Here is a 13882-nt window from a genome sequence, read left to right as displayed (position 1 = left end):
CGGGAAGACATCCAGACTGGCTGGGATGTGTGAGTGCCAAAAGGGCAAACAACACGACCCTTGTATTGCGTTCTGCCCTTTCTTCTCGCCACCGATCATCGATCATTCATCTCTAAAGCCGGCTTCTCAGTGCACCGGACACGGGAGATCTCCAGGTCGGTTGAGATGCGGCGCTTGACAAGGCATGGCTATGCCTGCTCCTGGCGCTTGGAGTAGCGAACAGGATGGCGGGCGAGGTTGCAACGACCAGAGCGTCAGCATCCGGGCTTCTAGGAGCTCCTGGGTAGTTACCCAAAGAGAGCATATCGCAGGCATGCGTCTGTACAGTTGAACACCTTGATGTCAGCGTGCGCTTGACTAGAGATACAAGCCGTCCCGTAGGACACTTTGCCAGCCTGTCAACAACAAGACAGCCTCATCATTTGGGCTGCGTCGATGCCTAAATGCACGTAGCGTGTGAAAGACGCACCCCTGACCTGGCCGCTGATGTTAGCCAACAGACAGTGCAGATACCCGAGGCCATCCGACACTTTTATTGTTATGGTCTCCGTAAGCTCCCTTCAGACGCATCAACGGTCCCGAGATAGGCCGCCGTAGTTGATTTGTCTTCCTCAGGTTTGAATTCTTGATGAGATGGTGGTCCTGCAACCGACTTCTACAGGGTCATGCTGAATGACGCCGGGACAGTCCGCTCGTTCGTCCACCTTTGCATGCGCCGCATTGCTATGCTGCGGTTCCATCGTCTGTGGTAGTCACACTTCATGTCGTGCCACATTGCAAGTAGTAGAGGTAGTGTCAGGCAGTGGAGGTTGAAAGCATGTCCAGCATGGTTGATTGGTAATGTGCTGGCCTCCAGACTACGAATGAACATGCTGGGTCGTGCAGCAGACGGCTTTGACGCAGAGGAGAGACGAGCACGTGGGTAAGTCGTCCTTATTTCTCAATGCTTCGAGGGGTATGGTCCGACGACGCAGTTCGACGCAATAAAACGGAGATGATGCATCAATTGCGAGATTGCGCAATGATGAAATCTTTGGCGCAGGTCGGTAGGCGAAGAGCTTCACATTGAGCTGACGTCCCTTGGACATAGCGGGTCAAAAAAGCTCCGTGTGACCCATTGACTTTCAATAGATGTAGCGTATAGAAGCCTTGCTCTGGTAATAGTTTTCGGATCCGGCCTGTTGCCGTCTTGGAGTTGAGCAATCTTTGCCTTGCACGGCCGAGACTTGAGTCTGGTAATCACCAGGTTGTTGAGCCGGAAGCGACGAGTGCAGAAAAGCGAAATCGGCCAGACACCCCTGATCAGATCTGTAGCAAGATAGACAGTCCTTGAGCGATTGACTCATCAATTTACCAAGGGAAGGAAGCATCTCGGGGGTCCATTATGACATGCCCTCCTTGGCCCTGGCCTTAGCGGCAGCGATCCTATCGAAAGTGCTGGGCGTATCTGATCTTGATCTGGTGGCAGTGGCCGTACCCATGAATGCCATAGTATTCCCCTATATCAAGTTGTGGGTCGAACATGGAAAGCAAAGGGCGGTCAATGGACGGATGATTGAATGTGAGGCCAATTGATTGAGGGATCTGGAAAACTGCAGTCCCTGGTGACGATGTGGATGTTTGCAGGTTTGAATGAAAGGGCTTGATGCGAGCCCAACGAACCCAACGCCCACAGAATAACAAGTCGGGACCCAATCGCCAGAGGAGGGCTGGATTCGGAGGTCATCGTACATGAAACGAGATGCGCTAAGAGGAGCGGCACGGGGAAGAGTTCGTGAAGGAGGGCGGCCTCGGGCTGCAGCTGAGTTGTCGTTCTGGGTCCCGCGGTCCCGGTCTCAGCTCGCCTCGACGCTGGCTGTGGATGAGATGATTTTGGGGTGAGGTATGTACAGAAGAAAGGGATGAAGTGACGATGATGGAAGAAGGATGGACAGCAAAATGGTGTGCTCCCTGCCTTGGCGAGAGGCCAGGGACTATGGAAGGTTCACGACGCACCTGAACCAACACCACTTGGAAGGCATGGAGATCCATCCTGAACCGGCACGTTTTCCAACGGCAGAGAAAGCCCCCCTTAACTTCTAAGCCCCTGAAGTAAGTCTCGTCAGCTCCAAATCAACGGCGTTTAACGCCCAAGTGGAAATATCGGGACAGCCAGCGCATCAGAGTAGGGAAAGTCCCACCCGCCTCTTCCAGAAATGGCCAAGCTTCCCCGCCAGGCGTGCCCTCCCGCCTTAGTAGCGCAACCGTCCATCTCGAGTCTGGGAAGGTACTTACCAACTAAGGTACCTACCTACCTGTCCTTCCTCAAGGTAAGTCACCGGACGTATCTTTCCTTCCATCTAAGCATCACATTCCAGAAACTTTGAGGAAAGACCCAACTACCATATCTCAGACAAGAAAAAGGGGCAAGAATAACGGTGGTAAGCATCCACCGTTCGATTCGCAATGTTCATCTTTGCAGTTGAGAAAGGTACCGCCTTGAGGTAAGGTAACTGGGAAAGTAAGGTACGAAATACCTTACGAGCGTGCATTGTTGGTGGGTTGTCACTCAGTTACAATATCAAGCGCCTTAGCGTCCGCTCATAGGCACTTTCCCGTCAGCCATTGACATTCTAGAGTCTTCACTGTCACTGGCCACGTCTTTTTCTTCTCCCCATGAATTCCCTTCTCTCAATGTGCCCTCCTAGTGACCTCGTTCCTTCAAGGGGCACATACCTTATTCGTACCGTACGTACATACTTTCGAGTACTTGATGGTATCTAAAGAGCGCCACTAGAACTCCCGCTCCTTCACCTGGTATTTCTATTGGCACGGGAGCTTGACGAGGCCTCACCCGGTGCCCAGCCTCCCAGCCCCTCGTTAAAGTCGCAGCAAACCAGAAACACGACCTGGTGGGGACCCAATATTGCCCTCGCAGCGGTCCTGCTCACTTTCACGCGCTTCTCCTGCATGCGCTTGCACTACTCTGGATATGGTACATTACAGCTCCTCTTTGCAGATTCGACTTCGTACCTTGCACAGTACCGTCCCGTAAAAGAGAGAGAGAGAAAAAGGAAAACAGCAAAAGACGCAACCGCTGAACGACCCCACGACCTTCATTGTGTCCACGGCAACCGTCAACGGTGCCCCTCCCCCTCTTCCTCTTCTCGGAAGCCCCCGGTCATCTTCTTGCCGCCCGATTTCCATACAAATCATCCAAAGTCCAACGTTCGCCTCATCTCACCAAGCCTACGTGCTCGCCAACCACCACCACCACCACACCAACACTGCCGCCGCCCAGCAGCTCACGACGCACGTCCGGTCAACGCGAACCCAGCCATACATATCCACACCCCGACTTCGACGGCATACGTCCACCCATCCAACATCCTCGTCAATCAATACATATTTCTCCCGTTCGCCTATCTGTCCCTACGCCTACGTCGTCCTCCGTCATCCTACCCTTTCTGACGCTACTTGCCTATTTGTACATCCTTTATCATCCCAGCCGCAGAGCGATCAAACGCAGCTCTCCTCCCGCAGGCTACGCTGCCACCCCGCCTTGGCCTACACGAATCACATCGCTCGCCAAAGTCATCACCTTCATCGCTGAGGAAATAAGACGAAGCAAAGCACATGCAGACGTGCGGATGTGAGACGACGTATTGCCGCCCTCATCTGTACAGCTGCCATCCAAAGTAAGCCCATCCGAGCTTGTTCTGTGCTTCGGACTCGCCAAAAACTCTCTTTCGAACAGCCCCGGACGAAAGAAACACGTGCGCCGCATCTAGCTTCTGCCTACGGACACACGCACACCGAGTAATTATCGACAGCCTCTTGACTTGGGGGTTTGAGATTCTTCCAAAAGCCCGTCGAGTATCGGTCAATCCCTCGGCCCCCGCCACCGTCATTCTCGTCTGAACATGGTCATCTTCGCCCTTGCTTCTCTGCACGTTTCCATCCTATCTCGTCACAGCGTCTGATGTCCCATCTTGCCTACGGTTGCCTGCATCTACTCCGTCACGCTCGAACTGCAATTTCAACGTCCACAAAAGACGCCCGCCGTCATTCTTGTCTCGCGTTCCCCGCGCCCAGACACATCCCAGCCGCTGCCAGCCCAATTTAGCTCCGACCTGGCACCAAGCCCGGTCAAAACCAGGCTTGAGGTTGACCGTCTTTCGCTTCAAGGCTCATCCTTGTCACCCGCCTGGTTCGCTCCCGGACCAGGTTTGCGGGACTATCCATAATTAACACCTCGTCCCCAGAACCACACCGCTTAGAGCCTCACCTCACACCGTCAGCGTCCTGATCGGCTCACCTTGACGACCTCCAAAGTCCAATCGCGTTGGCAAGCTGTACATCTCCCTCAGCTCATCATGGCGCAGCCAAACATGTCTTCTGCGGAACCGCCGCCTTCATCGGGTCATCAGTCCACCAGCTTTCTTCGTAAACTCTTCGGACGAAACAATGCGGCCCCGGCATCCGTCGGCCCGCTCCAAACCAAGGAGCCCGAGCCCGAACCCGAGCTTGACCCCGACTCCGATGACCAGCAAAGTACTGGTCTGGTGCGTCGAGTCTCGAGAAAAGTCGTGCCCGGACTTCCTCGCGTGCAGACCTTCAAACGCCAACAGTCGGAGCGCAGGAACAACCTCGCACCAGTTGAACCCTCTCCGGCAGAGAGGCGTGCTCTATCAGTGGACAGGCGCGTGCAATCGTCACGTACGGCGTCACAGACTCAGTCTTTTCCCCGAGCTAGTGCACCGGACTTTTTCGAAAATGCGTACGAGGTCCAGTCTGCCCCATCTGCCCCCGTCAGCCCTGTCGAGGAAAAGGCCGAAGTCAGTCTTGGTCAGATGGTATCCCAAATTGCAGCAGAACCCACGACAGACGAATCTCATGCGCACGAGGTTCAATCTAATTCGGACGCCCACTCAGTAACGACATCTCAATCTCACTACGAGGCTATGATTCACGATGAGCTCGAAAATGTTTGGATTCTCAACCTCAGCATGCACTTCCGGGATAAGTCCAAGAGAGAGAAGTTTTTCGTCACATACCGAGAAACTCCAACCCACTGGCGTAGAGTAACCATATCTCTTGACTATCGCAATGCCCCGGATAACTCTCTCGAGATGGACTTGCTCCACACCAAGTCTCAACGTGACAAAAGTTCCAAGATCTACGAAGCCATCAGAGATAGTCTGCAGGACATACAATTTTACCCATCAGTCACCAACCTGAAACTCCAAACCACGGAAGGCCGCCTTCATGTACATGTGGTTGAAGATGTCAATGTGAGTTGATGTGCTCTGAGGGAAATCGGTCAGTGCTAATATCCAACAGGAAATCATTCAGTACCCTACCTTCCGCCAAGTCCAGCACTTGGGATGTCGCAGGGTCAGAGAAAAGGACATTGTCTTCGACTCTCACATGTCCGGCTTTGTCTACAAGGTGTCTGTAGGAGGAGAGGTACTCATCAAGAAAGAGATCCCAGGCCCCGACACCATAGACGAGTTCCTCTACGAGATCAACGCCCTGAACCGGCTCCGGTATTCAAGGAACATTATCCGGTTCTATGGTGTCGTGGTTGATGATGAAGATGAGCACGTCAAGGGACTGCTCATTAGCTACGCCGTTCATGGTGCGCTTATTGATGTTATTTATGATAACAAGCAGGACTCAGAATTAGGTCTGCCCTGGCCGATTCGTGAGAAGTGGGCACGCCAAATTGTACAGGGCTTGGCGGATATTCACGAATCTGGCTTTGTGCAGGGCGATTTCACTCTCTCAAACATAGTCATTGATGATGACGATGATGCCAAAATTATTGACATTAACAGAAGGGGCTGCCCAGTGGGCTGGGAGCCTCCTGAAGCAACGCCTCTTATCGAAAGTAACCAGCGCATTTCCATGTACATTGGCGTCAAATCCGACCTTTATCAACTGGGCATGGTCTTGTGGGCATTGGCAGCACAGGATGATGAGCCCGAGGCCCAAGGACGACCGTTACAGCTCGGAGACGAATACGTTGTTCCAGATTGGTATCGGCAAATTGTAGACATTTGCCTGAGCGAAGATCCGCGCCTTCGGTTGCAAGCCTCGTCTCTCATGTCCCTCTTTCCAGAACCCGCGGATGGAGACGACATGGCACCCCCGTCAATCTCGGTAGACGACGGCTATACCATGCAGGAATACTTCGTGGATGGCAACCATGGCTACGCCAGGGTCAAGACCGTTCAGCCAGCTCACGACTGGTCGTATGTAAACTTGGGCCAACCCTATGTTGACGAACCGACGAGGGGCTTCTCACAGGACCCGTACTACTACACCAGAGGCCGCTCTCCCCCAAGCCCACTGCCAAGTCATTATGGGCCTTGCGACTCGCCTAACATGGGACGTAATGTCTCCAGCTGGGCTGAAGCTAGAAATATTGCACCATCGTACAGCGATATTGGGGCAGACGAGGTCTACGATCAAAAGAGCGCAACACCGACAACAAGCAAGGACTCCGTCGTTACGCCCGAGCCATTGGAAGAGACAAGCAAGTCAGTCCGACAAAAGCTGGAAGCATTGCAGTGGACTCCCCTATCCAGTGATCTCGCCGCCCTCGATCGGGCCGAACTCGACCATACGCCAGGACAAGATGGCAAGAGACTCATTGGAGAAGGCTTAGTCGACACGTTACGGAGTCACAAGCTAGAGGCAACTGCTACCGTCGATCCCATTGAGACACGACCTGCGATGGCCAGTCCTATGACGATCAAGGATATCGAAACAGAGGGGAAAGATGTAGAGGAAGAGGAGGTGAACGTGAGAGAATCTGAAGGAACGCAAGAGAGTTCCCCAAACGGAAAAGGAACAGTAGGGCAATCAGCGCCCGGACAAACGGGGGAAACAGAACCCGAAGAACTGAACAGAAACGGGCAACATGTTGTCACGATAGCGGACTCGACAGAAAAGGGGCCAGCTGTGGACGACCTGAAAGTCGCCGAAATTGAGTTCGAAACCAATGCCGCTCAAACGGCCAGACCAGGGCTCAAGTCTACAAAGCAAGAGGCGGCAGCGGCGGAGTCACCTACAACTACTACTCAAATACCCACGACAGACAACCCCACGGAAGCTCAAGGGGCAGATTCGCCAGAACTCAAAGGGGTTGGCGCGGCACATATCAACACTGATGAGCAGACGATGCGAGAGAAGACATCCCTTGATGATGACTTCGCAACGGCGACAACAGCAACGACGACAGATGCCCGGAGATGATATGATGTAAGACTAGCAGCGGGGGAAACTGAAGGCGATTTTGCATAGGCGCAGGTTGATTGTCGAGGCATCGGGAGGCGCCACTTCTTCTTTTCCTTTGCTTGATGATGGTACTGCCGGCATACGAATCAAGTTGGTGGTCACAATGTTTGATTTTTTTGCGGCATAGCCTTGGTGTAAAGGTCCGGGAAACACTGTACGTGAAATAGAAGACGACTTTTGGTCAACCTCGATCCTTACCAAGACTCGGAACGTGAACCGACTTGCATTGTGGGATATTGTGAAATCGAAAAATCGTGGGATCGAAAGCAGAGCTCTGGCTGTGCATACCAAAGTTGGGCGAGAAATAAGGCCGTGTGTGCGTAAACGACTTTGCAGCTCAAGTAAGTGGTTTGTCCAAAGTGAGAAACCCGATGATAAGATGGATCGCCCTTCCATCAGCCATATACAAGCAAGCGGCCGGTGATTTCTTTCCGTTCGAGAGGTGGTGGCCGTTGACTACGGTGTAGATCCAAGGTCAGTGTAAGTCATGTACGTGGGATGTGTAGGTGCTCCAAGAGTCCAGAGGCCTTCTGCGGTGGATTTGCCACTGCTTTGGCAGTCTTTTCAAGGAAGAACTGCCTAGATACTAATATACGTCTGAGAAAAGTAGCTAGTCTGGATTTCGAAAAGACCAGGGCGGTTGTGTGTAGATATGCTGATCCCCTTTTCCCGAGTTTCCTGAAGTGTCGATAAAGGTAGGTGGGTGACAAGGGCGTCAAAGCTGGGCAAGCAAGCAAGCTCAAAGAGGGAGCATGGAGCTTGAGTCGCCTCACACAACTCAGGTGCGGCTAAGAATATTAAGGTACGGATAGAGAGCTCTGGGCAGCAGCTGCTGCAAAGAAGGATGGGACGAAAGTGAAGGAGTGCCAGAAGTGCATCTCTCTTGCTCTGGTGGTGACGGGGGGATTGGCAGGGCGGATCGGGTGTGGCGTTGGCCAAGTGCGAGGGGGTGCGCCCCGCCAGATCGGGTTAGCATAGAAACATTCCAGAATAGGTCAGCCCAACTAGCTGAAGATTTGGAAGACAAGGCCCTGGAGTCCCCTTTTGCGACTGTACTGCGTACACTGCAAATGACCATCGCCGACCTTGAATGTTCAAGTGTACGTATGATTGTGAGAAAACACGTGACCCTTGCCACCGCTGTAAAGGGAGCATCGAGAATGCGCATGGCAAAAAGATGGTTCGCCAGATAGCCACGGGCAGACAACCTCGGGACGATAGCGAGGCAAAGACAACTTTCATCCCTGTTGTGTCCTGCAGCACTGGGGCGGAGGATTGCGGGGCAGGGTCCTGTTTCTGTTGGGGATGGGCCGGGATGCCGGAGTGGGATGAGCGGATGTCGTCTTTCTCTTTAACGAGATCACCGGGGAACGCGAAATCAAGGGCCGGACTGGGTGTGTTGCGAAACTATGGACCTGGGACCTGGAGTTGCCGAGGATGCTTTTGGCACACCGAAATCGAACTGGCTCGTGGGTTTCATCGGGTGTTCTCTCGCCGCTGACCGAGAATGTTCGGGAGAGTGACCGTGAAGAAAAGTGGGTGAGAGGCAGTTGGCGTAATCTTGAGTTGGACGATGTGGTCGCCTCGGCGATAAGGAACAAAAAAAGAGACAAGGCCAGCCCCTGTCAATGGGGGAGCCTTACCACAGGAAAGCTCGGGGGCGACGAGAGACTTCCGTCATTGAATGGAGCTCTGGTGGGGAACATGTTGAGGGCGAACGTGGATTGCACAAGCTGCCGCCACTGTTGATTATTCCCTTTTTTTTTCCCCCTCCCTCCAGGATTCTGTCTTCCAAGCCTTTCTGCTGCTTCGGCATGTAAGTTTCGGCGCATGATCCAATAGAGGAGCGATAATGATGAAAAGATAGTTGGAGATATGCTCATCGACCCGTTGGCATGAGAACCAGCTAATTCAGAGCTTGCAACTGGTGAGTGGCTTTCGTCAGATTCATACGTTCACGACTTCAAAAGTGAGTAGTGCCCGCTGGTCCAAGAACTGGCCGTTGCCTGTAGTCGCCTGAAGGGCGGTAAAGAGCTATTGATGAGATGTCCCAAGCGGCAGTGTGATGGGCGGCTGCAGGTACAAAGCCATAGCCGCAAGTACGGTGAGACAGAAACTACGGAGAAAAGGGAACGTGAAAGTCCAAGGACCCAAAGGCTCACGGCGCTCGATGATGGTCGAAACGTCTTTCGATTGCGTCGTAACTCGCCTGGGAGCCGAGCGCCGACATTGATGTACGAGACTTTGCCACCGTTAGTAGATCTGGGGACAGCGTCGGAATAAGAAGCGATCCTCAGTCTGGGAATGATGATCGAGACGACATGGTTGATGCAAAGTGCGTGAACATGTCTGGTGCGATTTCTTACATAGTACATAGAGAATGGCAGGTCTTGATTTCAGCCCTGGAGACACATTGGAGTCGTGGGATCTGGAGGTAGAGTGTGGAGCTGATTTCCTAATAGGGAATGGTTGATTCCAGCCGCCCATCCGCCCCGCCCCAGCGGCGGCCACATGGCAGGGGCAAGCCCTGCTTCCGCCAATGAACGGGCCGTCATTTTGAAAAGCGTTGGGGAACTTGTTGGGAGCCGGGACATTTTTTTCGGACCACATCTCGTGCGTGCTTACCAGCCTAGTCGCCCATTGCAGATTGACAACCTCAAGGCACTTTGCGGCATAGCGAACAAACCCCAGAGCTTGCGGGACAGACAGGGTGTCGTAAAAAGCCAACCGAAAGTGTGACCTGATCTGGAGCCTTTCATCGTCCTATCCTCGGCTGTGCGGAGTGTTCCTATGCGTTGGCAGGTTCCGAATTTGCTTCTGATTATCGACTGTCAGGCTGTTCATGGCATGTTTCTTCCTGTTCGCGTCGATATTGATGACATTGGATCGGTTTTTGTTGGTCCAAAGTTCAATTTGAAGGGCTCGTCTACGGGATCTGAATAGGAGTTGGATCTCTCCAGGCCTCAATCCCAACGAAGAAAGATACGTCTTTAATGGATGACGATGCTCTGCAAGTGGGCGTGAGGTTAGGATGTAAGCTGTTGGATATCCAAAAGTCAGGCCAGAGGCGGACAGACGGAGGAATTGCGAGAATTCGAGTATCCAAGTCTCGAGGTCTATGAATCACAAGGTAGTCGTAACGCACACCGATCGTTTATCGCTTACAACTTGCAGACTCGCAGAGTAAGTGTAACTGGGTGGTTCGTATGCCGATTTGGTAATCATTGTGTGTAGCTACTACCCAAAGCCAGGGAAAATACCTGCTTATGCATGGCTGTTTATTGTGATAGATGTAAGGCAAGGAGAAGGTCACTTCCTGTTCTGGCCAGTTTGCACAACACACACTCATTGGTACATCGGCAAGGGGGACATGGTCTTTGCCCATCCCCAGCTTGGAAGCGAAGTACCTTTCACCTTCTTACTTGTGGCAGGAAGGAGGCACTGGGGAAAAGTACATTTCTCTTGTTCCTGCCCTGCCTACCTGCTTTCTTTGCCTCGTCGTGAAGCGCAGTCTGGTGCCTTCTCTGCAAGGTGTCGGAAGAGAATGGAAGGTACGAAGTACTGATTAGAGCCTTCAGTGTTCCTGCCACTCGGATACACGCGTCGTCCGGTACATCTCGGGAAGAAGGCAGGACAACGAATCCTGTTAGCGGGTCTCGCGAGGAAGCTTCTTCTTCCCTCTTCCCATCTGCCCATTTTCCCGCCTGCGAATCCCGGGCCCAGATCGAGAGGGTCCCGCCCTTCCCTCCCATCCAGCCAGCGGTCTGGCGTGCCAGCAAAGACGAAAAAAAGTCAAGTCTAACCCCACGGCCCACGAAACCCATCTGTCTTTGCATTTTTTCGGCTGATTGTGACTTGACCTGGGTCTAAACTAACTGATCTGATTCACTGACCCCCCCCCCCCCCACCACCATCCCACCCTTTCCACTCTCTCGTTTGCTGGGATTTCGAACCTGGTGGGTGGCGGACACCTCGCCCAAAGGTACCCCGGCCTCCGTACCTGTTCCCTCCTTACTGGGGCCCTTTCAACCTATCCTTTTCTCTTTATATAATTCACAACTCTTCACCCACCCCTTCCACTTTGCTATTTCTCTTCCAGACTTCTTCTTCCCTCGAGAGTCCATTGCCCACTTGGACTTCTAATCAGCAAGTCTGATTGCAAACGTTGCTTCTTCACCAAGCACGTTGGAGTTGTCTCCTAACAGACACTTCGGATTACTCGTTTTCCGACCACAACCTCCGATTCGCATTTGTAGCCTACTGGCTTCGGTCTTCAAGATGTCGGCGACGACTTCATCTTCCGACGCAAAGGTCACCAAGGCCGAGAACTTCCCCGATGGAACTTCCGACTACGTTCCTACCCGTGCCAAGGCCTACGATATCAAGAAGCCTCACATGTACGTTGGTAGTTTCCCCAACAAAACCAAGTTGATATGGCAACTAACATTCAGAATAGTTCAACCCAGCCAATCACCGCGAGCAACTGGTACAAGCATGTCAACTGGCTCAACACGACCTTCATCCTGATTGTTCCCTTGATTGGATTCATCTGCTCCTACTGGATTCCGCTTACATGGAAGACCGCTGTCTTCGCCGTTGTCTACTACTTCAACACCGGTCTCGGTATCACCGCTGGCTATCACCGTCTGTGGGCTCACCGTTCCTACAAGGCCAGCCTTCCTCTCAGAATCTACCTCGCCGCTGTCGGCGCCGGTGCCGTTGAGGGTTCCATCCGATGGTGGTCTCACGGACACCGTGCTCACCACCGCTACACCGATACCGACAAGGACCCGTACTCCGTTCGCAAGGGCCTTCTGTACAGCCACATCGGCTGGATGGTCATGAAGCAGGACCCCAAGCGTATGGGCCGTACCGATATCTCCGATCTCAACGAGGACCCCGTCGTCATGTGGCAGCACGTTCACTTCATCAAGTGCGTCCTCGCCATGGGTGTTATCTTCCCCACAGTCTTCTGCGGCCTTGGGTGGGGCGACTGGCTCGGCGGCTACGTCTACGGTGGAATTCTTCGCATCTTCGTTGTTCAGCAGGCTACCTTCTGCGTCAACTCCCTGGCTCACTGGCTCGGTGATCAGCCCTTCGATGATCGCAACTCACCTCGTGATCACGTCATCACTGCCCTCGTCACCCTTGGTGAGGGATACCACAACTTCCACCACGAGTTCCCGTCCGACTACCGCAACGCCATCCAGTGGTGGCAGTACGACCCCACTAAGTGGTGCATTTGGACCTGGAAGCAGCTCGGCCTCGCTACCGATCTCAAGCAATTCCGTCAGAATGAGATCGAGAAGGGCCGTGTCCAGCAGCTGCAGAAGAAGCTTGACCAGAAGCGCGCGAAGCTCGACTGGGGTGTCCCCCTGGAGCAGCTGCCTGTCATCGACTGGGACGACTTCAAGGCACAGGCTAAGAACGGTAGAGGTCTCGTTGCCATTGCTGGTGTTATTCACGACGTGACCGACTTCATCCAAGAGCACCCCGGTGGCAAGGCTCTTATTTCGTCCGCCCTCGGCAAGGACGCCACTGCCATCTTCAACGGTGGTGTCTACCTCCACTCGAACGCCGCTCACAACCTGCTCTCTACCATGCGTGTTGGTGTTCTCCGTGGCGGTTGCGAGGTTGAGATCTGGAAGCGTGCCCAATACGAGAACAAGGACATGACCACCGTCACTGACTCGAGTGGCGAGCGTATCGTTCGTGCGGGAGATCAGCTGACTCGTGTTGCTGTCCCCGTTGCCAGCGCCGACGCTGCATGAACGAGATGATGGATGAGACAGTTTAATGACTTTGGGAGGCTTGTTTAAAACAAACAAATCGAGGCGGGTGATGTGGGAGCGCTTGACTTCCACTTCAACAGATTGGTGGACACGAGCTGGCCATATGGTTGGGTCTGTTGAAACCATCGTCATCACGGCATATCCAAGCCGTTTTAGGGTGACACGCCTTTGACACTTCACCTTCGGCTGAAGGTGAGAGCAATTGCCAACCTCACACTTATGGGACATTTTTAGGCGTTTGCGGGGTTGGGCATTGCAACAGGGCGTTCACTATAACAGTAATGAGAAACTGTTTAGACTAGAAAAAGGAAAGCCCATCAAAAGGGCGAGAATGACAATAACAACCTTCACTTCAAACAAACTTGTGCTTGCCAACACCTATGATCAACTTGACATTTTGATTTGGGCTCGAGCAATACCTTCACAAAGCTGACTACTAACGACTCAGATCAACCAGCCTAGAACAAGAGAGTTGTCAATAACGCGGCCATGGTTGCTCTAGGCTTAACTCATCCTAATCACATCTCTACTCACCGTGCCACGTTGGAAGAAGCTAATCAGTATTCTCCCATATACACTGGTTGATACCATCAGGTAAGCCAGGAACATGCATCGCTTTCATACATGATACAGCCCAGAAGCCGCAATCACATGCTTTTTCTCCCCCCCCCCCCTTCCTTGTTCGTTCTCTAATTTGTACGCTTCCAAACATCTACCGAGCCCGTCTTGCATGAGTTGAACTTTTTTCCGTTGTCATCTCTCTTTTGACCTATCGACACCGCCAGAAGTGTAGACGCACTAAGCGG

At 53.0% G+C, this 13882-nt stretch overlaps 4 protein-coding genes across 4 annotated transcripts; 3 read left to right on the top strand and 1 right to left on the bottom strand.

Annotated features, from left to right (window-relative positions):
• Positions 1-2445: 2445 nt before the first annotated feature.
• CPAR01_10758 (uncharacterized protein) lies at positions 2446-3450 on the top strand (the record flags this gene model as incomplete). The annotated part of the gene is made up of 2 exons (XM_060495018.1): positions 2446-2483; positions 2766-3450. The coding sequence occupies 2 exons, from the start codon at positions 2446-2448 to the stop codon at positions 3448-3450; spliced, it is 723 nt and encodes a 240-aa protein (XP_060345366.1).
• A 905-nt stretch (positions 3451-4355) lies between these two features.
• On the top strand, positions 4356-7242 carry CPAR01_10757 (protein kinase domain-containing protein; the record flags this gene model as incomplete). Its single annotated transcript, XM_060495017.1, has 2 exons — positions 4356-5273; positions 5323-7242. 2 exons carry the CDS (start codon positions 4356-4358, stop codon positions 7240-7242), a joined length of 2838 nt encoding a protein of 945 aa, XP_060345365.1.
• A 3452-nt stretch (positions 7243-10694) lies between these two features.
• On the bottom strand, positions 10695-11036 carry CPAR01_10756 (uncharacterized protein; the record flags this gene model as incomplete). The annotated part of the gene is made up of 1 exon (XM_060495016.1): positions 10695-11036. The coding sequence occupies one exon, from the start codon at positions 11034-11036 to the stop codon at positions 10695-10697; it is 342 nt and encodes a 113-aa protein (XP_060345364.1).
• A 397-nt stretch (positions 11037-11433) lies between these two features.
• On the top strand, positions 11434-13055 carry CPAR01_10755 (cytochrome b5-like Heme/Steroid binding domain-containing protein; the record flags this gene model as incomplete). The annotated part of the gene is made up of 2 exons (XM_060495015.1): positions 11434-11681; positions 11741-13055. Coding segments are annotated over 2 exons (1563 nt in total), but the record flags the coding sequence as incomplete, so codon positions are not given.
• Between the last annotated feature and the right edge of the window lie 827 nt (positions 13056-13882).

This window comes from Colletotrichum paranaense (genome assembly GCF_030867605.1).
Source record: "Colletotrichum paranaense strain IMI 384185 chromosome Unknown Scaffold_9.1, whole genome shotgun sequence".
Lineage (NCBI taxonomy): Eukaryota > Fungi > Ascomycota > Sordariomycetes > Glomerellales > Glomerellaceae > Colletotrichum > Colletotrichum paranaense.
Note: the sequence above shows the minus strand (reverse complement) of the source record. Positions and strands in the feature narration are given on the sequence as shown.